At 42.4% G+C, this 26,408-nt stretch overlaps 2 protein-coding genes across 5 annotated transcripts; both read right to left on the bottom strand.

Annotated features, from left to right (window-relative positions):
* Nucleotides 1–13,515: 13,515 nt before the first annotated feature.
* Nucleotides 13,516–16,131, bottom strand: LOC102798563 (placenta-specific gene 8 protein-like). 4 transcript variants are annotated; one of them, XM_087839342.1, is made up of 5 exons: nt 16,025–16,118; nt 15,891–15,930; nt 14,599–14,706; nt 14,372–14,517; nt 13,516–14,029 (listed from the first exon to the last, which is right to left on the bottom strand). In XM_087839342.1, exons 3-5 carry the CDS (start codon nt 14,702–14,704, stop codon nt 13,889–13,891), a joined length of 393 nt encoding a protein of 130 aa, XP_087695468.1. In that variant the 5' UTR covers nt 14,705–14,706; nt 15,891–15,930; nt 16,025–16,118; the 3' UTR covers nt 13,516–13,888. The 4 variants fall into 4 exon arrangements, with proteins under 4 accessions (XP_087695468.1, XP_087695466.1, XP_087695467.1 ...); XM_087839340.1 differs by having other exon boundaries at nt 16,036–16,118; XM_087839341.1 differs by having other exon boundaries at nt 15,896–15,930; nt 16,036–16,118.
* Nucleotides 16,132–17,092: 961 nt separating this feature from the next.
* On the bottom strand, nt 17,093–20,389 carry LOC102798277 (placenta-specific gene 8 protein-like). Its single transcript, XM_006801756.3, has 4 exons — nt 20,329–20,389; nt 18,228–18,344; nt 17,890–18,035; nt 17,093–17,405 (listed from the first exon to the last, which is right to left on the bottom strand). The coding sequence occupies exons 2-4, from the start codon at nt 18,340–18,342 to the stop codon at nt 17,265–17,267; spliced, it is 402 nt and encodes a 133-aa protein (XP_006801819.2). The 5' UTR covers nt 18,343–18,344; nt 20,329–20,389; the 3' UTR covers nt 17,093–17,264.
* Nucleotides 20,390–26,408: the final 6,019 nt, after the last annotated feature.

The raw sequence follows: 26,408 nt of genomic DNA, 5'->3' as shown, positions 1-26,408 counted from the left end.
ATAATCGTTTTGCCCAGCCCTAGTAAAGAGGTGTAGAGTGAGGGATGATGTACTTTGTCAGGCCAGGCGCCTCAGCATCCGGGTCGCAGCCATCCTCCTCACTCCTCGTGTCTGCGTGGGACGCCATTTTAAAAGTGTGGAAACAACTCGCTCCCACAAAAGTTATGGCGAAGTGAAAAGAGCGTTCACACACAGTACCTAAGCGCATATATCAGTCAGACCGAGAGCGTCCATGCACACTCTGATGCTTCAATGCTTTACACAAAACAACACGACCCTCTGAATAAACACTGAGTCAAAGTCACTGCAGCATTAGCCTTAGCGCCGCCGATGTCGTAACGGTCCAACAGCACTGAGTTGGCGGTCCGACGGACCGTACAGTCACTCACGGAGTACTCTCCCTCGGTAAGCGAGCGTGTCAAGCGATAGGTCGGTGGTCTTCCACGCCTGCAAATATCGTTGAAATCGCGGGGAGTCAGCTCCTTCTTTTTCTTTCTCCCAAGCGGAGCAGCGGCACACCGCGGTATCCAGAAATTAGTCGGGTCCCACCTGAGCTGAGGCTGCGGCCATGGCTGGGGAAAACGTCCGAGCGTCCGCAAAAGTGGGGGGGATTTCCGAGACAGTTCACGTGCTAGAAGAGAAGAATCCTCGGCGGGATACAAAAATCGTCTGAAGTCCAAGGGGAAAAAGTTCGGGCGCCAGTTGTAACGTGCGGTGGAGATGAAGCCAGCCGCGGAGGTGTGCAGGTGGATAGCGAATGAGCAACAGCTTCTGACTTTCCAAAAAGTACTCATTTATTTACAATATCAAAAATAAAAGTGCTACCTCTACCACACATTACTAAAGAGCACACTAGTCCGCGTACACACGGGAGCATCCATTACAGGAGGAGTGCGAAGAAGAACAAAAAAGGGGGGTGACACACCAGTCATGAGACAGGAGGCGCCACCATGTGGTGATACACTACATTACAATAGCAACTGTTACAATGTCCCTCGCTCCGAATTCCAAGGGCTGCAAATTGTTAATTTTGCTAGAGTCCGGTATCACGCTACTTCACGCTTCATCGAGAGCTGCCTACTGGGATACGTGCGCCACAAAAACCGGTCTGAGCTGGAAGTGCAGCTTGCCCCTAACTAAGCAACAGAGCCCTCTACTGGACACTACGCATAGCTGTTCAGGCTTAGATCAATAAACAAAACTGGACCTTTACATGTTTAAACCTAGACTATGTCGTTAAAAATAACTCCTTTTGAATTTGATGGCAGTAATATGTTTCAAAACAGTTGGTATGGGGCGAGAAAAGGCTGGGGGGGAAAAGTGGTTCTAAAAAGAAACAGCTGGGGGGACATTTTAAAAGTAATTAGATTACTTGGCAACAGGTCAGTAACATGATTCGATATTAAAAGAACATTTTAGAGAAGCAGAGATGATCTGAAAGAAATGTGGGCAGAGGTTGGTCAATCTGCAAAAAACTCCATTAACAAATTGTGCCAAAATATCAGAATAATGTTTCTCAGGGATAAGTTGTGAAGACTTGAAATATTGCATCCTCTGGAGGTATCAAAATATATTTTATCAAAAGATTAAGTGACTGGAGAAATCTCTTTGAGTCTCTTTGATGAAACAATGAGGCTAAAAGCAATGATGTCAGTGATCTTCAAACGGTCAAAGGAAAGTTATCATCATGGAGCATTATGGCTCCTTTGTTTACGTTAGGGATCAGCTGTTAGCGCTGCGCCCTGCAGCTGCGCTACCGGCAGACAGACAAGTGAGCCGTCACTTACGAAGTCACAGTCAAGCTAGCCACAGTCAGACAGACCCGACATCCCCAGTGAGGGAAGAGACGGGGGTGATGTCTCCCGAGAAGGACACCTTACACACCATCTCTCCTTCCTGTAATCACTGTAAATGTGAGATCGCTCCTTGATATGATTGAGGAGCTAATGGCACTACTTGCCAGCGTACTATCGCAGTGAGCTAAACTGGCAGAAGCGAGTGAAGCGCGCTCTGTGGGTTTAAGAACCTCTGAGCGGACCGTGATTTGGCGTATACTTTGATTCCTATATACACACGGATGCGCACGGACACTTTTAAAACATTCTTTCTCAACACACACCTTAAAAATACATTCACATTTCTTTCCTGTCTTCGTGCGCTGACACATAGCCACAAAGTATCAGCGCGAGCAGTGGCTTTAACACTCGCTCCGCCACTGCTCGCGCTGACACCTTCTAGCCTTGTGTCCCTTTACTCCGCATCTGGACTACACAGTGGTGCACAAAAGGGAACACACATGTTCGTGTTCCTGGCTACTGCTCGTTTGTATTTTCACATGCGGGTTTTGAACTCGGTCGTACACGCTGTCATCTGATGTGGGGGCGCCCACTGTCTCAGTGCTCTCGTAGCTCCATAGCTTTGCAATGAATTCGGCAAAAGTCATTGCAAATTCACTTTGTGTGACATGATCCTGGCACTGGAACCAGTGCTACAAATTGTTCCTCGCTCAATGGCTCACCAGCATTTCTCAGGGCAGTGGTGGCGCCCTAGGTGGCAAAAACACTTCACTTTCTCTAGGCAGTCTTAGCTACTCTGGGCCCATAACCTGTTAGCAGAGGTGAAAATACGCAGGAATTCTGGCGCGAATATCTAGACTGCTCCGAGGACAACTGTGGAGGAAATAAACACACAATAGCCTCAATCCATTTTCTCACTTGAACTCATTCGCAAGAGAGAGAAGTTTTATTGACGATCACCAGCATATACATGAGCATCACATGTCAATCACAATGCATCTTATCCGCTATTTCCACCTGGCGTTATATACTCTCTGCAATAACGCACACGTTTTCTGCGTGTGTGCTATAATAAATAAAGATGTCCTTCTTACAGTTGAGAGTATATGTTTTTATCTGTGTCATCACTTTATGAAAACTCTGAAACTTAACAGACAAATTCTCGTGGGTAACTTTTCTTTTAAACCGAGCACACGGATAATGCTTGGACGTCCAACTCCATGCGTCTTTGCGTTCAGCCGTCACACAGGGGGCAGGTCAACGGTGATCCTTCGAACTTGGCCATCTCTCTGTAATGTGAAAGTGATCCCAGGCAGCTGAATGGTCAGAGTCAGAGGTGGAAGCCTGGTCGTGACCGAATACAGAATTTGCCCGCAGGTGCAGAAAACTCTGCGGCTCAGCCAGTAGAGGGAATTCTTCATGTCAATGAGAGCGCGCACCGCGCTGTCACTGAATCGATTCAGCCACGCGTTTGGGTAAGACATCGTGGTTTCACACCAGTGAGGCTGTGCTGCCAGCAGTTTGTCCGAGGGTGTAATACTTGCAGGAGCTGAGTGGATTTGTTTTCAAGCCGGCTCTGACACTTCTTCCTCACAGGACTTCTGTCTAGTAAATAATGAAGGATGTTAATACGCTCTTTAGTTGAAGTACAGTACTGGGTTGCTGTGAGCTTTAAGACTTTCTCCTCGCAGGTCTTCTATGTCGTGGAGTTTCTCCGAGGGTGTAATGCTTGTAGCAGCCGAGTAGGTCTGAGACTTCCTCCTTGCACGTCTTCTATCTAGTGAAGTATGAAGTATGTTAATATTGGGCTTTTGTCGAGCGCCGTCCAGGCTGGCCTGTTTCCACCTCGTTCTATGGCTCCACACTGGTATTCCTGTGCGTTATGTGTCGTTTTGTGCTTTGAGCCTCACTCTTTACGGGTATGTTAATACTGTCTTTTCATCAAGTGAAGTGAAGTTCCCCGCTGCTCAGCACGACGGAGTTGAGAGGCTGGTACGGCTGTGTCTTCGTCGTATCTTCGGCGAGGAGGGTCGCTTTTTGCTGTATTTCCTCCGACTTGCTGAAATGCAAGTCGAATACACGAGGATTTGTCCATTTGCTCATTTGTCTTTTCATGAAGTGAAGTGGAGTTCCTCGCTGCTCAGCACGACGGAGTTGAGAGGCTGTTACTGCTGTGTCTTCGTCGTATCTTCGGCGAGGAGGGTCGCTTTTTGCTGTATTTCCTCCGACTTGCTGAAATGCACGAGGATTTGTCCATTTGCTCCACACGCATCAGTCAGAAGTACATGGGGGAAGGCGAGAACTCGAACTCGCGACGTTCACCTCGACGCACTACTTGCCAGCGTACTATCCCAGTGAGCTAAACTGGCAGAAGCAAGAGAAGCGCGCTCTGTGGCTTTAAGAACCTCTGCGCGGACCGTGATTTGGCGTATACTTTGATTCCTATATACACACGGATGCGCACCGACACTTTTAGAACATTCTTTCTCAACACACACCTTAAAAATACATTCACATTTCTTTCCTGTCTTCGTGCGCTGACACATAGCCACAAAGTATCAGCGCGTGCAGTGGCTTTAACACTCGCTCCGCCACTGCTCGCGCTAAATATAAATGTTATCAGGAAATGATCAGACAGGAGAGGGTTTTCAGGAAACACTGTTAAATTTTCAGTTTCTATGCCATATGTTAAAACAAGCTCTAAGTAGAGTGTGATTAAAGCGGTGGGTGGGTTCTTTTACATTTTGAGAGACGCCAATTGAGTCTAATAACAGATTAAATGCCATGTTAAGGCTGTCATTTTTAGCATCTACATGGATGTTAAAATCACCCACAATAATTATTTTATCCGAGCTGAGCACACCGCCACCTCGGCCTGTGCTTTGAGATTTCTGGTAGTTAGAATGACTCGGGGGTGTTGATTCATTTAAACTAACATAATCATCCTGCTGCAACCAGGTTTCTGTAAGGCAGAGTAAATCAATTTGTTGATCAATTATTAAGTCATGTACTACCAGAGACTTGGAGGAGAGAAGTAATATTTAATAATCCACATTTCACTGTTTTACTCTTTGGTTCAGATGTGGATACTGTATTGTTCCTTCTTTGTGATTTTTTTGTGTTTAAGTTGTTTGTTGCTGGTTTTTAGTTAGTTTTTTGTCTGTTTGGGAGATGACACAGTCTCAATGGAGATGGGTTTTTGGGGGGGTAGCAGGAGGAGAGAAGCTGCAGAGAGGCGTGTCTGTAACTCTGCTTCCTGGTCCCAACTCTGGATAGTCATATTTTCGGGGGTTTAATAAATTTGTCCATATTTCTAGAAATGAGAGCTGCTCCATCCAAAGTGGAATGGATGCCGTCTCTCCTAACAACACCAGGTTTCCTCCAGAAGGTTTGCCAATTATCTATGAAGCCCACACCCTTTCTTGGACACCACTCAAACAGCCAGCAATTTAAGGAGAACATGCAGCTAATGTTATGGCCCGTCTAGGCGCGGCCAGACCAAAACATAAAGGGTGATCCATCCCCGTCCAACCCCAAGCAGCACGTCACACACTTAATATTTTTGTGACAGTGATTTATTTACAAAGTGCGCTAAACCAAGGAAGGGAGCACATCTTAACGTCAGGGTGAACCCAAAGCCAAAACAACAAACAAAAGGGTAACCTATCTCAAGAATAACAAACTTACCTACCCAAAAAGAACTAAACCAAACGACACTCACTTCCCTCCCTGCCTAACAAAAACAGGAGAAAACTGATTAAACGAAAAGGCGGTCCACCCCTACGTGCTCTTACATCGAGTAACATGACACAGTGAATGGTCTGCCAGTCGGGTTGGGCCGAGGATGAATCAAATAGCAGTCGCCGGCGGTCTCCTCTTATCTGCTGCCTCCCGGTCCGCAGCCAATCGGTGCCAGCCATCCACCCAGACGCACCAATCCCGGAGGAGCACCTGGACACTTAAATTTGCATGTGATTAAGATCAGTCGTAACACATGTCACTCCTGGTCTAAATGGAATTGTGCTCTGGGTCGGGAGAATTATGCTTGCAGGTTGGGAGAATTGTGCTACAGGTCGGGGAACTTGTGTTCTAGGTTGGGAGAATTGTACGGTGGCTGGGAAGTGCAAATCACATTTACAACATCAACAACAAGATAACATTTCAGAAACCACTTTTACATTAAAAAAAAACAAATAAAAAAAATTGACAACAAAATAACATTCCACAAAACACTTTGACATAAAAAAACAAATAAAAAATTGACAAAAAGATAACATTTCAAAAACCACTTTTACATAAAAAAAAAAACAAATAAAAAAATCGACAACAAGATAACATTTCAGAAAACACTTTTACATTAAAAAAAAAAACAAATAAAAAAAATTGACAACAAAATAACATTTCAGAAAACACTTTAACAAGTCCGCAACAAATTAACAAGTGGCTCTTGACAGAAAGGGATTGTCTGAAATACCGGAAGTAACTCAACTATTAGCCTATTAGCTTTGGAGGGTGATGTCCCGAAAAGGGCCGTGGCCTGGATTTTTTGTGGAGGCGCCATGTTTCTGGCCCAAACAAACCGCTAGTGATAGAGGAGCGAAAGCACACGGATAACACCAGCTATGGTTCATACTTGCTGTGTGGTCGGTTTTAATGTTAGATCGCACAACACCGGCAAGTGAATAAGCTTGAAAATGGTTTATCTTTTCATTTTTTCCCCACCTGGAAGCAACATGAGGCAGCTAAGGTATCGGATGTTACCAAAACAACAAACAAACATCCTAATGAGTGATTTTGCAGAACTACGTTCTATTTATACAGTTGCTAATTATTTGGCATTAATGCAGGCAAACCAGCCTATGAAATGGAGGAAACACATCGTGACTGGGTTCCAGCGCTACACAAGGGGCACTCCGAAATCCCTGCTTCAAACATACCACCATGCCAATCAGATTACTTCTTCCATGTGAGGGTGAAGAGGTGAACCTTCTGGATAAGATGGTGAAGGTTTGCTGCGTTTTGATGAACAGTGTGGTAGTAAAACCAGGGAAAAATGAAACTTGCGCCTGTTAAATATTCTTAAGTCTTGTGCTGTATAAATAGCGGTAATCTTTCAAAAGATACAGTAAATTAAGTAGTGTTAGTAGTGGGTGATATCATGTAAACGCTGTCATGATTTTGTGTAAACATTTTGTCATTTGTAAACTATAAATGACATGGATTCTACACTGTAACTGATGTGATGTTCTATAAAGTGGTTTTAATAAAAAATTTAAAAAAGGCAAAAATTTGTTTGTTTCTTTATTCAACTTTTGAACAGTGGTACTCAGTCACTACATATTCAGTAAATGCAAAATATTTACATGGCAGTATACTTCAGGCATAAATCTAGACCCCCAAAATAAAACATTGTGGGTCATTCCCACAACCCGCAGCTTTACTGTGTTTCAGCAAAGTATCCAACAGCAGTGACAACTCCTCCACAATAGCAGGTGGGATTTTTCTTTTTTGAGGACGGCTCCTTTTACCTGTCACTACGGATGTTCTGTTTATGTTTTGATCGAAAGCCGTTTTTTGGGTAGCTGAAGAGGAGAAGTCTATCTTAAGGCCAACCTCTGGCTGTATCTTGGTCATATTACCAGGCAAAACCCAGTATGCAGGTTCATCTGTAACAGTCCTTTTGACACTGTGGCTTCTACTTTAAAGAAAAGAGCAGTGACATGGGTGCAGGTCTCCACGACTCCAGCATTACAGGTGCAGTGGGCGGCTTCAACCTTCCCTGTGATGCTCACAAGACACATGGCTGCAATGCTGGTTCATTCAGTCTTTGAGAGTGTGTTGTGTCCTGTAATGATCGTACCATATTGCACCACTAGAGGGTGGTGTTGTGACATAAGAGTAAAGTGGAGTTGGTAAAGTTTTAGAGTTAGAGTATGGTTAGATTGCTAACTGATAACTTGTTGTGTCTCCCTGTTACCTCTACGATGTAAAGTCTGTGCTGAATTCATTAAAGAGCACTGTTCCTTTATGAGTACTGGTTTATTACCGGCCGCTACTACAGAGTGCAGTACCTGAAACACACACAGACAAAGTTAATTTAAAGACAAAGACTTTAATGAGCCAAAGCCGACATAAATGCGTTTTATCTACTTTTTAATCCATTTATCATAAACGTAACAAAGTGTTTATAAAGTTAGCACATACATGTAATTTTTCATTTTTTTATGTATCCATCTATAGAACGCTGCATGTTATATTCCAAATCTGCCTGTTCTCTTTCAGAAACCTGCCTGCAGAGAATGAACCTAAAGTATGTAATGCAAGGATGTCATCACTTTCAAGATGGAGAAAGCATAAAGTTTGACTTTAATTGACAATTATGGACACGTAATATGATAAGGAGATTCTGCAGGTCCTTAATCAATGTATAAAAATAAAATGTATTTTTAGTGACACAGGACACAAACATGGAAACAAAATATATAATTAGGATTATTTATAATAAACATTAATAAATCATTGCAATTTCTTTAACCATACAGAATAACTAAATCCTTCAGGACAATATAACATCAATGCACTGAACTATGTTATCTCTCTAACAGAGCTTCCACATGTTCTCACTGTAATTTTCCCCTCATGAATGAATATATGCTTGCACTAATTTGAATGTTCGGGGGGAAAATCAAACGCATTTTACTAGCAGTACTCGAGCTGACTTACCTCATTATCTCACACTTAGCTGACTCACAAATCATGTACCCAATCTTTGGTGAATTGGATGTGTCCCTCCAGAAATGTATAATTGCGAAACTGGTTCACCTTCTACGCACTGACTCCACAGACAAGGTACGAAAATATGTCAGGCTACGTCAATATCGGTAGGTCTTCAGGGTTTCTACTCCACGGCTGTATTTCATACAGTCCACATTTCCAATGCACGCTAATTTCTGCAAGTAACGTCTCTTTGCATCCGGACGCAATCTGTCTCTGTACTGTACTTAGAGTTGTGCTCCAGTTCGAGAGAATTGTGTTCTAGGTTGGGAGAATTGTGCTCTAGGTCGGGGGAACTTGTGTTTTAGGTTGGGAAAATTGTGCTCTAGGGTTGGGAGAATTGTGCTCTGGGTCAGGGGAATTGTCTTCTAGGTTTGAAGAATTGTGCTCTAGATTGGGAGAATTGTGCTCTAGGGTTGGGAGAATTATGGTTCTAGATTGGGAGAATTCTGCTCCAGGTCGGAGCACTCAGAGTAGAGCCGCTGCTCCTCCACATCAAAAGGAGCCAGCTGAGGTGGTTCGGGCATCTGACAAGGATGCCTCCTGGGCGCCTCCTGGGTGAGGTGTTCCGGGCATGTCCCACCGGGAGGAGGCCCCGGGGCAGACCCAGGACACGCTGGAGAGATTATACCTCTCGGCTGGCCTGGGAACGCCTTGGTGTTCCCCCGGATAAGCTGGAGGAGGTGGCTGGGGAGAGGGAGGTCTGGGCTTCTCTGCTTAGGCTGCTGCCCCCGCGACCCGGCCCCAGATAAAGTGGATGAAGATGGATGGATGGAAAAAGTATTTGCAGCTCCCAGTGTTTTCTTTTGCGTGGAAACCGGGTCCAAATGGCTCTTTGGGTGTTAAAGGTTGCTGACCCCTGCCCTAACCCAAAGCCCGCCGAAACAGCCCTAAACGAAACGAGGGAAACGTGCTCACATCTGCTTTCCACCGCCAAGCCTAGGGAAGCGGAAATTCTCAACCCAAACGAAACGAATGAAGCGAGCTCAGAGCTACCTTTTAACTCTGAGCCCTGGCCTAATGTGTCTGTGAACATACACTACATGAGAAACATGTGTGCCATTACTATAAAGGACACAGGTGATCAGCCCGCAGAACAACTTTGAGATGAGGTACCCGAATACCCAAGCCACAGCTGTTTGCTGTGCCATAGTCCTTACGACGAACTGACAATGGCAAGGAAACAAATGAAAATGTCATGTTACGTTCTTAGTGTAGGCGTGCATTGAACGCAACAAGAAATTGCCCCCATTCACACACTACCCAAGAAAGAACACGAAGAGTTGTTTCTTTTAAAGTGCTAAGCATCCATTTATTTGCTTCAGCAGTGAGCAGTGCCAAAAATAACAAACAAAACTCCCTAATGGTCCCTATGCTTTCCTACACAAATAAAAACCAACCAAAAGACAATTCACTTACCTAACTTTCTAAACGAAAAACAGGAGAAAACTGGATCAACAATAATGGCTTCTCACGCCTACTAGGCTGCTGCAGTGAACAATATATACAAGGTGAACAAAATACACAATTGCTACTTTACAAATCAATTTATAGCTATTTACAAGATTAAGGTACTAACGCCAGACACACACACACACACACACACACAAGGTTATACTTGCAAATCAATGGGCAAAGACACTCTACGAAACAACGAATCAAAACCACATGCTCTTTGTTGGATGGTGGAGGCTAGGAGTGAGGGGGCCAGGTGGCTGTCATCTGGTGATCATATCATCTCTAACACACACACACAAAACGCATTTGTGCTTTGTTTTAAACTAGGTTCGGGGATATAATGACAGTACAGGAATCTGCAGATTACGTGAATGGGGATGATGACTTTGTGTGTGTTCCGGGAAGAGCGTGGGGTTCAACGGACAACAACAACAGCAGCAATGAGCAACACGTACCAAATCCCGACGATTTGTTGTCCTCAGCATCATCACACACCGGAATAGGTGTCGCGATTCACAACTACTACTACTACAACAACAACAACAACACCCGATGATATTCAGCAACTCCACTGCGGACATCAGGGCCAAACACAATGGCCGTAAAGAAAAAACGGTCACAATACACGATGCAGTACCCAAACCAATCGCGACCATACCAAAGAACACAAGGACATAATGCGAGGGCAACATGCAGTAGTAGATACACTGAATGTCATATCTTACAAACGCATGTCACCTGCTAGCATGTCTGTACCACCACCGACACTCCACACAAACCCAGATGACGGAGAGCACTGCGATGTTCTCCAGTCTATACTTGAGATAGTTTCCAAAGCTGTAAAATGTTGCTCTGCCTCGACTGTGTAATTAAGCTAAACAGACCTTTACAGTGCGCTTGCGGTTGTGTCATATGGTCTGTGTGCTACAGAAAAGACAAAGGTTGCGCTTTACACAAAGTGCAGTCCAAGCATGCTACTGTCAATGTCACTGTCAACCAGCTAGCTAGCTTGGCACATGTGAGGTGGGATCTAGAGCTAGACAAAACGGCTGTTTTTAAGGCTGAATGTGATAAAGTTGTGCAGAATATCATGCATCTACATTGTGGTGCTCCGACTGTGGACGAATTGCAGAAAGGTTGGTTGTGCACACTAATACACACACACACACACGTTGTTATTGTCACATATGTATGGGTTCACAATAAAAGGAACCTGTGTGGGTTATTATACTGTACAGTTCATACTTTGTAGACTGTGAAGTTGTGGACATCCTGCTACAGTTTAGTTCTTCTGGCACATCGATCGCACTGTTGTTCATCAGAAGCTCTCCGGTTGCTTCACAACTCTGCACTCTGGCAATGGTAAAACACAGGACTCCGGGTAGGTCTGTGATATCCGTAGTGACGTTCAGTTCGGTTTCCTCTTGACAGGTGCCACAGTGGTAGTCGAACACTCTAAAGCAGGGGTGTCAAACTCCAGGCCTTGAGGGCCAGTGTCCTGCAGGTTTTAGATCTCACCCTGGGTCAGCACACCTGAATCACATGATTAGTTCATTACCAGGCCTCTGGAGAACTTCAAGACATGTTGAGGAGGTAATTTAGCCATTTAAATCAGCTGTGTTGGATCAAGAACACATCTAAAACCTCCAGGACACCGGCCCTTGAGGCTTGGAGTTTGACACCTGTGCTCTAAAGGATTCAGAGTATTCATCCAGGTAGTCAGGTAGCTTGTTCAACTTGTTTTCCTCAACATATATGATCACGTTGGTCGCTATATTGTGTGAGACACATTCCAAGTGATACTTCGAACACTTTGCAGATTGTCGTTTCTGTATAGTTCACAGGTCAGATGCTTGTTTGCATCTAGGATCGCCATGTTCCGCAAATGCGTTAAGCACACACTTAAACACAGTATCAGCGTCTTGTTGAACCTCATATGGCATGTCACTGTATCTAGTTAGCACATCCACAAGTGGCTTCGGAACACACGGCATCCCCCATGTGTTGCGGTCCATCTCCCGTAAGACACTCTTCAGTTCACTCGACACAGTGCCATTGCCGGCCCTATGGCCGTCATCGCCATCACAATGAGATCCACAGCCACCGCCTGTCAGCGTAATCTTAAATTCGTCTGTGACGTACAGACACTTCAATACACTGTTTACACCACAGTGAGTCCCAACAACGTTGATCAGTCCTCTCATGCTGTTATCCTGTGATACTGTGTATGTGGCTAAAACTGTTCAGTAGTCTGTTGTGTACAGGCGTAGTTGGTCGAGGGGCTCGAACACATGTCACTTTAGCTCATCCACACTTGGAATTCCTGAAAGCGCACTAGCTTTTAGTGTGATCCTAGTCAGACCCAGAGTGTAGTCTAGAGTGGTAACCACAACCGCCGAACCCCATAACACCTTAGCCTTGAGTCGCACGACAATATTTCACACAAGATCTTTGATGAGTCCGCCGTGGTAGGGTGTCACATCAGCTGTATTTTTTTTTCTTGTCTTTTTTTGCTGGTAGTTGGTAACCCTATTAGTTAGGTGTATGTAATTATAAATTATGTTGTTTTATATTTTTGCTAAGTACTGTTTATAATACTAGAATATCGAAGATGGTGTAGGTTTAAATTTCTTATAAAGGCTTTATGACTTTTCCTATAATACCATGGTGGGCCGGTCACTAGTCAAAATGCCCGGGCGTTTTTTTTGTCCCAGTCCAGCCCTGGTCGGGAGCCAATGCGATTGCTTGAAAAATAACACTGTGAGTCGGGAGTCAATGGGTATTGGTAAAAAATACCCTAAGTTTGGAGTTTTACTGTGAGTCGAACTTATGAGGAGGAAAGATGACGTGAAGAGCGTTTCCAGTGTCCGGTCAGCCCGAAAGCAGACACGGTAAAACGAGAGATGAACAATGTATTGTCAAAGAAGACAGTACAGAAATATGAATGTATTTTAAACGTATGTGTTCAAGAACAATCTACGGGATAAAACCCAAGTGAGAAAATACAATTGATTCAGGAGCAGGGAACACATGTGTATTCCCCTTAGTCCACATGTGTGCACTGCAGATGTGGACAAAAGGGACACAAAGCCAGAACGTGTCCGTTCAAGCAGTGGTGGAGTGAGTGTTAAATCCCCAAACATCGAAACGTTAACTGCAGACTGAAACAACAACGGGCCAATGCGTGAAACATTTACTAGTCAAGTGTCAAGGAGTACACATTCCGGACGAGCCACAAGGACACAGAGATCCAATCAGGTGTAAAAAAGAAATGCCTGATGATGGTGGACTTGGGAGCAGTGTCGCGTATGATTACCAATATAACAAATTTCAAGAATTTTGACGACAGTTTCCAGGAGTGTGGGCTATTTTATTTGAAATTTGTTAAATGAGTTTTGTCTTTGAAGTGTTGAGAAATTGGTGGAAGATTTCAAGGAATGTGTAGTTGCGTAAAAAAGTACAACAATCTTTCATATAGTGGGTGGATATGAATAGTCTTTATTTTAGCACAAGTTAAACTCAACTTAGACACAATTGGTATAAGAGTAAGCATGTTAAATGATATCGATTGTATTGGAAAAGGTTAAAAAAAATACTATATATATTTCCTGATGATATATATCAGTATGCTAACAAAACTCAAAACATCTGATGTTGAAAATGTAATCTAAAGTTTAAAAAAAACAAACAGACTTTATTCTATAAATCAATTACACATTGCAGAGCATGAACCGCACAAGACAAAATTTTCTATTTTCACCTCGTGCTGCAGAAACAGAAGTAATATTTTCCTATGCGTTTCATCATTGTAAAATTGTAATTAATAACTTTGTCATATTCACAGCTCAAATGGCTGCATCTTATTCACGGAACACCTGCGTGGTGACCACCGTCGAGGTGGCAGGGTGCTGGTTTTCCCTGATCTTCAGCTCACGATTCATCTGGCACCAAACACACGGGTAACACCAAAGTATCTTGCAGCAGTCATCACAGCACGAGCCCTGCAGAACAGAGAACAGGAAGAGGAAGAAGAGGAGAGAGTAACGGGATCGATCAGCAGAGTTAATGTTGTAACTCGTGTTACAACATGATCTAAATTAAATGAAATTTAGATCATTTTTATTTAAATGACACTGTAATTATATTTACATACAAATACTTAAAGTATAGGTGCACTAGAGAAAGAAGAGGGTAACAAGTTGGGTTTTTACAGGAATACAAAAAAATATGATACTAAATAATTTACTGAAGTCAAATAAAATAGTTTTCACTCTTCATTTTAGTTTTTAGTTTAATTTTAGCTAGCTACAATAACTTTATCCATCCTCCACTCTCACACTTACAGGAATGTTGTAGCGCTCTCTGACGGACTTGCGAAGTAAGCAGGACACCACGCAGAAAACGTCCAGAAGTGGCATGCCACAGCACCATCCATGTTTACTGGCTGTCTGACACTGCATGCAGGAGAAACACCAATATGCACAGCAACCTCGAAGAAAAATATATACAAGTAAAATATCTGTGTTCCTATACATCACTGCTCTTCATAGAGTTTGCTGGGTTAACTTACAGGTGCCCACATCAGTACAGCAATCACAGAGGCCGGTGCTCCAGTTCCCCGGGTTTTGATTACCGCCTGTGACTGTCACCACCTGTATGGGTTGCTGGTAGGCCATTCCTGAAGAAAATAGACAGAAAAAACAAGAGCCACGTAGAGAAAGGTTAAAGGGGTCATAGCTCATCTGTAAGGAGAAACCCAATCCAGACTATGAACTAATTTGAAGATAATCAGCTGCAAACACCCTTCTCTTGCAGACATCTATACATCCCGCTCACAAGAGACTCCCCCCATCCTGCATCTCACCTGTTCGACCTGCTTCAGAGAAAGACTGGTTTGAACATAACTATGGCTTCTGTAACATGTTCAGCGGAGTATTACTCCTGCGTTTAAGGCCCTACAGCGATCTTTTTGGCACAGAAATTGCACGTGACCGTTTAAAAACCACAGAACTGTTTTTTCAAACTGCATTTCCAAAACATCTTAAACATTTTTTCCTTTCTTGAAAAAACACACAGTTTGCTTTTGTAGTGGAAAATTTGTGTTTCCACTCATTTAACCTCTGTGTACTATTGGTATGTAGTTGTTTCTTTCCTATAGAAAGACTCAGTGGGCATAGATGGGAAAACAGCCACTTTTGAGTCCCTACTGTCAGCCTGGTGCCTACGTAGCTGTGGAAAGAAAACCAGCGGAAGAAAACTGCCAAGCAAAGATTGTAATAATGCAGTATGTATAAAGGAGCTGTAATTGTTTGTTTCATCATTAACACTGGTCTAAAAAAAAAACAAGTTCCAGTTTTTTTTATTAATTTGGTTTTCCCAAAACATTTGTTGCAGTGAAGTTGGGATTCCCCCCCCCCCCCCCCCCCCTCACCATTTTCATGCTTATACAAAAAAAAACTGCAGGTTTTCTTGTGTTTGAGCAAATGACTGAAAAGAGTGTCCAACATATGAGAGCAGTCATCTGAAAGCTCAGCTGATAAAGAACCCCAAGTACAAGATTTTGGGGGTTTTTTAAACAGAGAATGAAGATGGGGGTAGATTGATCAAAGGACAGAAAGTATGCGCTGGTTAATGCAGAAGGAAAAGTGGCAGGAGGACATCATAATCCACAGAATCCTCATAACCTCATAAGGCAGTTCCTGTTTTGATCCCTCACTGGTACCTCAGACACCAGTATCACGATTAAAACAGTCCACAACACAACACTTAACTGGGCCAAGACAGAAATACGAAGCACGGTTAAAAAGCACACAAAAGCACTTCAAAGAACAGAGTCACAGATTAACTCGTGTTACAGATTACCTCACCGACGACTTGCTATTCAGGAGCCGCCACAGACAAACTGGAAATAAACGAGTGAATATTTGGTCTTTAGAGATGTATTTCTTTTGCTTTTTATCTGTCTGCTGACACTTTGTTTTAGACAAAAAAATGACCTGGAGTTTACCTGGTGACGGTACGACGCAGAGGAACAATCCAGGTGTGTGCGCTGATCCGTGTTCGTAATTCCGCAGACGTTAAACTGTTGGGTGGTGAGGGCCGGCTTGAAACACGTGATCAATGACGCTTCATTCGGCACGTTACTGCTCTATGCCTGGTTCAAGGGTTTCTAAGGGATTGAATTTTGGTGGGGATTTTGTGCGAGAGATGAGTCTCAGTATTTGCGACATAATGAGAGGCATGGAGCCAAAGAGGAAGAGAGGACGTGCTAATGTTCCTAAATAAACACCAGGTCATCAGCAATTCTGCCTCCGGGTCTAAAATGTGCATAAGAAATACAGTGTTCATATAGTTACAGTTGTAATTGTGTAAGTTGCAGTGTATTATACATAAACGTACCTGTCCATTGGTTAAATACACAATTACTAGGAGGCAGGGACCTCTCAGCACAAGCTCCCAGCACATTATAAGATTGTGTTGTACATTATTGTTTAGAGTGTTTTTTTGTTTTTTTTTAAGTTATTAATAAAAAAAAAAAATCAAGTAACAAGCAAACTGGTGCAGGTTTAAATAGTAATCAAACATGTAAGTATGATTCAATCAGCTCTGCTCTGTGTTACAAGTCAGGTTCGAGCAGAAAACAAATAATCCAGTTCATTGCAAGTAAAGATGCTGTTAATAATAAAACTGATGGTGTGATAACCATCATTTGTCATGTAGCCTTGACATGTAGCCGGAAAGTAAAACAGTACTCACTGACGAGCAGGTTAATTATTAATTTGTAGCACGTCACTTATGTATCATTTGTAGGGAGTGGAGCCTGTTGGGGCCAAGCATTGCCCAAGTGCTGCTTCTGTGCATGATCTGAGATGACTCTGTGTTTTAAGGATCCGTGAATGTGAATCAGTTGGTTTTTGCATATGCACCAAGTCTTTATATAATTTATTTTCATACAGGTTAAATTGAACTTGAAAAGTTTACAATAACAACAAGCATGTTAAATGACACAGATTTTATTGGACAGAGTTAAAAGGTTTTCCAGATGATAAATAACCAGTATGCTAACGAAACTCAGATTTTCTCATTTTGAAATATAATCTAGAACTATAAAATCCAAGCTTAATTTAAAATAAAATACAAATTGCAGAGGACAGAACTGTGTGGTGCTGAACAATTAATACTGTTTGAAAAAGTAACTGTCATATTCACTCAACACACAGCAAAAATGGTTGCATCTTATCCACGGACGAACTGCGTGGTGACCACCGTCGAGGCAGCAGGGTGCTGGTCTTCCCTGATCTTCAGCTCACGATTCATCTGGCACCAGACACAGTTATAACACCAAAATATTTTGCAGCAGTCATCACAGCACGAGCCCTGCAGGACAGGAAAATTGAAGGGGAGGAAGAGAGGTTCTCATGTATTTAGAATTTTTAACAGCAGTCTTCTAGACGCACAGCTGAATGGTGAAGATCAAGCAGCTTGATAAAGTCTGCTTCCTATTCAGTTGTCACCCTGTCTCTAAATCAAGATCAGAGCCGTAATGGAAATTTTACATCGACCATAGAGATCCTAAATGAGGAGGAGGAAAGGAGTTGCACTCAGCAGGACAATATCAGAATATAGGATTTAATTCATGTTATGTGGCTAAAAAATGCATAAAACAGAAGTTTAAAAACATGTTGGGGTGAAGTAATAATGAATTGCACTCCATCTTTGGTAGATTGTATGACAATACAACCAACTGACCTGTCCCTCTCTGTCATGTTTGCACCTTTTGTTTTTGTTGGCTTTGTACATACAGGTAGTCAGCTTAATTTAAGCTAAATACAATAACTTTATCCTCCACTCGCACACTTACAGGGATGTTGTAGCGCTCTCTGACAGACTTGCGAAGTAAGCAGGACACCACACAGCAACAGTCCAGGAGTGGCATACCGCAGCACCATCCATGTTTACTGGCTGTCTGACACTGCATGCAGGGGAAACACCAATATCCGAAGCAACCTTGAAGGAAATGTGCCATATCTGTGTGAATTTACCCCAGTTTTTAATAAATTTTACTTTAACAATCTCTTGCGTAACCTCTGTTTTATATCCTGGCTTCAGACACTCTGATACCTAACTGCAACCAAAGTCTGAGGAGGTGGTTGATGCAGAAATCCCTGCTGTTTGTAGCTGTTTGCTGGGTTCACTTACAGGTGCTCATATCAGAGCAGCAGTCACACATGCCCGTGCTCCACTCCCCAGACTGCTGACTCATTGCAGTGGTGGTGACCACCACCTGGGCGTTGGACTGGTTGTAGAAATTCATGCCTGAAGAAACAAGTGAAAAAAGGACACATAAGCCAAAGATACAACATGAAAAAAATTGACAGCACTGGGTTAGATTAAATGATAATGGGTTTAAGTGTTAGGATCTTTGACACAACACTTGTGTGTACACCTTTCGAAAGTTATATATTTTATAACACCCATTTTTTAAGAAGACATTTCTTAAAAATGTTTTATGTAATGAAACTGTTTCAATACATAAAACAGTTTTATCATAGTATGTTTTCAGATCACACACACAGCCTGTAAATATAAAATTACTGAGTATTGATGATTCAATATGTATTAATTATATTAATGTGTATACATAAAAAATGAAAAACAACATTTACAGCATGAAGGTCAAAGAAATTATGTTTAGTCCTTGCCCATCTTGCAATTATACATAAATGACAAATATATGTATCATAGATTAAGTATTTTATCTTTACTCATGAAAACTCATGTCACATTTTCCATTTTTCTTTTTGAAAAATGCAGAACAGAAACACAGCATAAACACTGTCCACTGGCTGGAGGCTTGAGTACAACATTTGAGTCAGACTCCTGCCTGTCACACAGCCAAACCAGACAGCCTGTAATCGAAAACATTTATAAGCACCTCTATAAAAGCAAAGGTTCTTAGTTTGTTGGTCTGGAGTATCTGGGTGTGCACGTGTGTGTTACAGGTTTTATATTTCACTTTTGATCCAGTTCTCACATCAGGAACATCACTGTCAGCACTCTTAAAGCAGTTTTATAAACAGATAAAGCATTTCTCATAACACAGGCTCATCTGGGTCAAAGCTATTTTCCCCACCTTTTCTTTTCCTTCCTGAATTTTCTATGTGTGACTGACCAAAGTGCTTCAACCACATATACAGTGCTTTTAATGCTACAGTCCTGAAAACACTATATCTTTCTGGGACTATTGTGCAGAGTTGTGTTTGTACCGATACTCAGACCACTGCTTTATCTATAATCTGTGTTTTGCTTTCAGCCTGTATTTTCATATTTTCTAAAGTCATAGTTTCCTTTTTTGTCTGTAAATAGATCGCAAGTAGATCCATCCATGTTTCGGGTCAGCCATATGCTTCCAATGCCAATTCTTTCATGTGAACGTGCTTGTTCCTGGATTGATGAACCGTAAATTAATTTATTGAGTTGATAACCTACTTCGTCTGTCTATCTTAGCCTAATTGCACATGTTGCGAGAAGTGAAGCTGTAAATAAAGGATATTCCGGTCGACCTTTGTCCACAGTAAACAGTCTTGGTAAGATGAGATAAGATGGCTTAATTGCACCTATATAATGCAGTACAGCGACTCGCAATAAAATAAAATGTAAAAAAAAAAAAGCAAACAAAAAACACCTTACATACACTCAAACAAACACACAATCAATTTTACCTATATTTTACCTGAAATTACACTATAATATTTAGCTACATGTACTTAGCAGTACATATACTTTTATTTCAGATAAAATATATGGAAATTTCATCTATTTCTAAAGATATTACACTCTTAATTGTGGGCCATATTATAAAATTATAAAAGACTTCTGTTTTAAACATATTAGCAATAATAATTCCACAACATATTAAACCTAAACTTCCCTAGCTAACATTACCACCACCAGTGTGTGAATGCGAGAGTGAATGAATAGTGGCATTGTAAAGCGCTATATAAATCCAATCCATTATTATTATTATTATTAATCTATTTGTAGTCTAATGCCAATCGAGTCTAACAGTCATTAAAATTCATTAATTTCAAAGAATAACCTGCAAAACTCTGGTTATAACCTCCCTGTGCTGACAGTCATTATAATAATTAGATATCCAGTTTTTTGTGCTATTTTTCTTAAGGCAGTATGAAGTACGCGTAGACCCCATGTGCTGCAAATATTCCTTTGACTAGCTTACATGTCACAAAGACTGCTTAACTGCTTTAAGATGTTGATTAGTATCGAAAGTTTTCCTTACCTTTTCTCTGTTTCTGTGAGCTCTGAATAAAGTAGGAACAAGTCCAACCTATTAATGTACATTGCAATGGGAGTGGTCAAGTGTGGGGTGAATGCTCTTCACAGTTCTGCACAGTTCCGGTTTTCAAGGAATGAAAACCATTCCTGCAGAGGGTGACACGTGTTTACTGCCCACATGCTTCCAGTCCAGTGTAAATGTACACTAATAAAACACTCATGGCCAAAGACGTTCACTTCCAACGAAACGAGAGTTAGAACTGAGAGATATGAGCCATGCCAAGTTTAATGCAGTTCATAGTGTATGCTTATTATTACTTTATGAAAATCTTATTGTCTTAAATTATTTGACTTGTACGCCAAATAGTTTGTGGTCTTCTAGTTCAAATTCAAGTTCAAGTTTATTTATATATAATACTTTTAAAACAACAACTGTTGACCAAAGTACTGTACAATAAAAATAGTCAAGGCAGAAGACATAAAAAAATAGGATAAAGTTAGAAGGGAATAGAATCATAGAATGATAAGATAGTAAAAACAATAGTAACAGACTCATAGTGATATAAAAGCCAAAGAATAAAAATGGGTCTTTAGACGGGTTTTAAAAGTATCCAGTGTTGAGGAGGCCCTGATATGGAGAGGCAAAGTGTTCCACAATTTAGGAGCAGTCACCGCAAATGCCCGGTCTTCTCTGTGTTTTAATCTGGACCTTGGGACAACTAGGAGCATTTTGTCCGCAGACCTCAAATATCTTGCAGGAGTATACCAGGTTAGGAGATCAGAAAGATGTGTAGGAACTGGTCCATGCTGCGTCTTAAAAACAAGTATTAAAATCCATTCAAAAACTGACTGGCAGCCAATGTAATGATGCAAATACGGTAGATATTTAATCTCACTTGCATGTGCCAGTGAGGTTGAACAGTTTTCTTGTAAAACAAAGGGGGGCCCAGCAAAAAAAGTTTGGGAACCACTGCCCTGGGCCATTTCACCTCAGTGAATCACATGATAATTTAGGGCTAGGCTTCACAATGGGTTCACCCAAAACCCTGGCTGATTGTGACCCACACCTGTTTTCAAACCTTGGCTCATGTGATTAGGGTCAATAGGGGGTCTTGGAGACACTTAATATCTGGGCTTAATATCTGGAACTCTTCAATGGAGATTGACAGACCACGTGACTTGTGCGCGTTGTATTGTGGGTACGAATGGCAGCAAAATCAAAACACTGCATGAAGCGCTAGCATTTCCACCACCTGTAACCATCAATTCTGCAATTTTAATCCCTATTTGCATTTTATTTGCCCCAAAAACAGTTATGTACAAAACCCTGGTATATAGATGGAACCCAGTCTCTATCGCATTGCAACATTTTTTCTGGATGGTTTGCCTACAAAATACAACAAACATTAGCCCGCAAAGCCACACTAAACAAAGCAGCATAGCGCAACGATTTCAATTCAAATCAATATAAGACTTATTTGTAACCTACATCAACAATTGTGATATGATAAATTACTTGTTAACTACAACAAAAAATCTACCTTTGTGGAAATGCTTGGAGAACACTAACATGTGAGCTGGAGTGTTCTGGAACATTATATTTGGTCTTTGAATAGCTGCAATCCAGGCCACCGTCACCTCTTTGCGACTTCAGAAACATGACTTGAACAATTTTTCTTCCACGAAGGAATCCGATAAAAAAAACTATTTCTTTACCCGTCGGCTTCCCGTGGCTGTCATGCTACTGGCTATGGCAGTTAATAATACAACAGCCTTGCCATTGCCATTCTGTGTGTCTCTGTTTATCTCTGTGTGACTGTGTCTTTTAATAGCCCATGTGGGCTAGTACCACTTGCCACTTGTACATACAATCCTTTGCGGTTTTACCCCGGAAATGACGTCACATTTTCAAACTCTATTGTTTTTAGAACTGAAGAAGCTTCACAGATGACAGATGAAAGGTCTTCAAGTTTCCTTGAAGACCTTTCATCTTTTCCAACAATTCTCAGATTAATTTGTGTTCTACAAATTAATCTGAGAATTGTTACAATGTTCCGTTCTAAATCTGTTGTAGAACACAACAGATTTAGAACGGAACATTGTAACTTTTTTCTTCTTTTTTTGTCTTGTTTTAAGCTGTTTTGTTAGGAACTGAACTCTCTGAACTACCTCCACTCTCGTTTCTCCTCAATCCACTCTTCAAGTCTCCTTTTTCCCTTTCCAAGAAGTCCATAACAGATTAATTCACATTATCTGTTCTCCTTCTCATGGGCCAAGATAACTTTCTTTTGCAAGAGATAATGAGAAATAAAAGATAACTCTTTATTGTCATTGCACAGTCACGCCTAGTACAATAGTACAACGAAATTGGAAACTGTCCTGCGTTAGCACTATGCACAACACAACACAGTAACTTATCTTAATAAATAAAAAGAATTAGTGTATGTTTCTATTGCACATTATTATTAGAACTATACACAGATGCATTCAGCACACTTTCAAAAAAGCAACGTCTTGTCTCCTCCAGAGATAAGCCCCACCACGGTGGTATCATCTGCTCACAGAAGTAAACATGTCTCTACCAGGCTGAAAGGGTGAGAAGATTGATGGACCTCCAGTGACTGTACAAATATATGTAGCCAGGTGGAAGTTCGATATTATGGGACATGCCACTGGATGGCGCTGTTTCTTTTGGGGTACCCCTGAGAGCGCAAGGGATTATGGGGATCTACAGAGACATTCACGGGAGTGCTAGCTTGCATTGGTTTTATGTGGGTGTGCAATGCCTTTTTTCGCTGCGTGATCTGTTTTGAATGCAAAGTGTGCAACAGTTAAGGCACCAGGAGTTGCTGCAACCAACTTCGCCGTTCATCTCAGAGGGATCTATATTCCGTTTTCTGCTGAATTAATGCACTGTATGTATTTGAGTTCACACTTGTATTATACTATCTCTGTGGGTAAGAGGGAAATGTGCCTTGTTAACTGTTTAATCTTGGCTCTGTATCTTAGCAGGAGAAGCCACTACAGTTATTTTTGCACTGCTAAGTTTGTTTTATTTATTTATGGGTTTATATCAGACACAAAATGACGCTAGACGTCCTTGAGTTCCAGATGCTGATAAAGTTGGGGAAATAACCTGCAGTAGCAGTGGGTTACCAGTGCACAAAGCTGTTACTGGTTAAGAACTGTCTGTAACAATTTTATTTCTTTATTTTTACAACCTTTTTTTATTTTCTTCTGAGCGCTTACTTTATCATTCAGATTAAAAGAACCCCAAAGATAATCTGTGTTCTGGGCTGGTTAATTTAGCCAGGCTACACAATTTGGTACCAGGAGTGGGGTATCTGCAAAAGTGGCAGCTCAGCGATTTTGTTTTTTATGGGTTTCCGTTTAAGTAGGTTATTTTACGGTGCAAAAAATAACTGTAGTGGTGGTCACCCGCGGCGCGAGGGATTGGAAAGGACCTGGCGATTGGGGCCATACCAGAGGTGTGCAGAGGAGCAGTGGCCAGTCTGTCCAGAAGAAGGCGATTTCGATCGAGGAAAGGATTCTTTCCAGAGGAGAAGAGGACATCAGTGGCACCTAGCTGAATAGACTGCTAAGGCAATTTCCTGACCAAAGACTAATCTGGACACAGACATTTCATTATGTCAGACACAAACAGTGACGATGACCAGGGTTTGGCGGGGGCCACCGCAAGGGACCCTGTCACTGAGCTTCAGGCAAAATTGTCAGAACTGAGTAACAAACATGACCAGGCTATGGCCAGGATAACTGCTTTGAGTGACGGGGCAAGTAGGTCATATGTATATCTGCCGCGAGAGCGACCTATTCAACCCTTTAGTGGGGATGCAACCGTAGATGGACGTTCTGTAGAGGAGTTCATTGATGAAGTACAGAGGGGTATCAGAACTAGAGGCTTGGGTAATGATGATCAGGTTGACTTCATTTTTTCCCTCCTCAGGGGTTCTGCACTTGAAGAGATCAAGTTATGTACTGGGGGAGAGCAGATTGAACCCGAAGAAATTTTTTGTTTTCTCAGAGAAGCTTATGGTGAGAGACGCAGTGTAGCACAGTTACTGCAAACCTTTTTTAGCCGTTTCCAGCTAGAAGGTGAAGATTTCTTTGAGTACTCACACGCTCTGTCCCAGATTCTCCGCTTAGCCCTTAAACAAAGGCCTGATGCAGTACGAGACACAAAGATGGCAGTTAGAGACCAGTTTGTGGAGGGAGTAAGAGACTCCACTCTGCGAAGGGAGCTTCGCAAGATGGTGAGGGAAAAGCCAGAGTCTACGCTTTTTGATGTACGTCAGGAAGCAATTGCTTGGTCTATGGAAGAAAAACCTAGTGGCACCAGAGTTGCCAAGAGCAGGCCCATATTAAGTGACAGGGCGGTTGCACGGGATCAGAGTACCTGTGAAGCTCCAGATAGGTCATCTGCAACTCTAGATGAAATCCTTAAGGTGGTTTCTGAGCAGGGCAAGGCTATTGTGGAGTTACTCAGTGTGGTTCGGGAGAGTGTTACATCCGGAGAAAGGGCCCCTAAACGTGGGATTTCCAGATCAAAGTTCCAGTTCACTGATGATGGAAAGCCCATCTGTTTCAAGTGTAAGGGAGTTGGACACATTGCTAGGGAGTGCAAAACCCTTAAGCAAGGAGCTTCTCCAGTTTCTGTTCCTGCACCTGTTCAGGGAAACTAGCTACCTCGGTTGCCAAGAGCCGGGCAATTCGAGGGGAGACTACTGGCTCAAAGACCCTAACTCGTGAGAGATTTTTTGACAGAGCAGTTGGTAAATGTCCTGAAGTTGAAATTGAGGTGGGAGGGACTAAGGCTAGAACCCTTTTGGATACAGGGAGCCAGGTTAGCACCATCTCAGAGGCATTTTTCCGACAACACCTAATGGGTGAAGATGATGATGTAACCCCTACAGCTAAATGGCTTAAATTGACTGCAGCTAACTCATTGCCAATTCCTTATATAGGTTACATTGAGCTGGATGTGCAGGTCATGGGGTTAACAGTGCAGGAGTGTGGGTTTTTGGTAGTCAGGGACCCTGCCCCAGAACCCGGAGGGCCACAGGACCAAGAGTTAATGTCAGCTAAAGTTAAGGTGCAGGAAAATGATGTGGAACAGCAGGTGGAAAAAGGTGCCAGCAGACTAGAGGGATCCCCCCCTGTTCTTGTTGGAATGAACATAATAAAGAGATGTAAGGAGCTAGCCATTGCTAGTTTTGATTCAACTCTCGGAGGAGAGTTAAATGCTGCTTGGGGAGAAGCTTTTCAGAGGGTTCAAGCCTGCGAAGTATTAGAGAGGTCATCCACCGCCCGGTTAGCTGGTAAAAATACTGTACACGTGCCAGCATCATCCGTGGCCACAGTATTTGCTAGAGGGCTTGGGAAAGTTTCAGATGACCAGACCTTAATGTTACTTGAGCCAACCAACACGCTCGTTCCCAGCGGTTTGGTTGTTGTTCCTACTCTTGTTGAAACTGACAGGCACGTGTTTCCAGTTCAAGTTGTGAACTTCTCTCAGGAAGATGTGTGGTTGACTCCCCGGACCAGACTTGGTGTGCTTACTGTAGTGGAGTGTGTTGAAAATGCAGCTGAGGTGCAGTTTAATCGCATTTCTGCTGACCACGAGGAAGTGTCACTGAATAAGAAAGGGGCTAAAGAATCTGATGGTGAACTGAAATTGCTCATAGAGCAGCTGAGTATTAGTGGCTCCCAAGAGGAACAGACCAAATTAGCTGCACTTTTGGCTCAGTATGCAGATGTTTTTGCTTTCAAAGATGAAGATCTAGGTTATACAGAGAAGATCAGTCATGAGATACACCTAGTTGATGATGTCCCTGTCACCCAGGCCTACCGACGGATACCTCCAACACAGTACAAAGAGGTGCAAGAACACATAACCCAGCTTCTGAAAAAGGGTGTGATCAAAGAAAGCACTAGTGCCTATGCATCGCCCATTGTGCTGGTGAGGAAGACAGACAACAGCTTGAGGTTATGTGTCGATTACAGGCGGCTAAATGCCAAGACCAGACGTGATGCCTTTCCTTTGCCCCGTATAGATGAATCCTTTGA

This window comes from Neolamprologus brichardi, chromosome 3 (assembly GCF_056152115.1).
Source record: "Neolamprologus brichardi isolate AB-2024 chromosome 3, ASM5615211v1, whole genome shotgun sequence".
NCBI classification, from domain to species: Eukaryota; Metazoa; Chordata; class Actinopteri; order Cichliformes; family Cichlidae; genus Neolamprologus; species Neolamprologus brichardi.
Note: the sequence above shows the minus strand (reverse complement) of the source record. Positions and strands in the feature narration are given on the sequence as shown.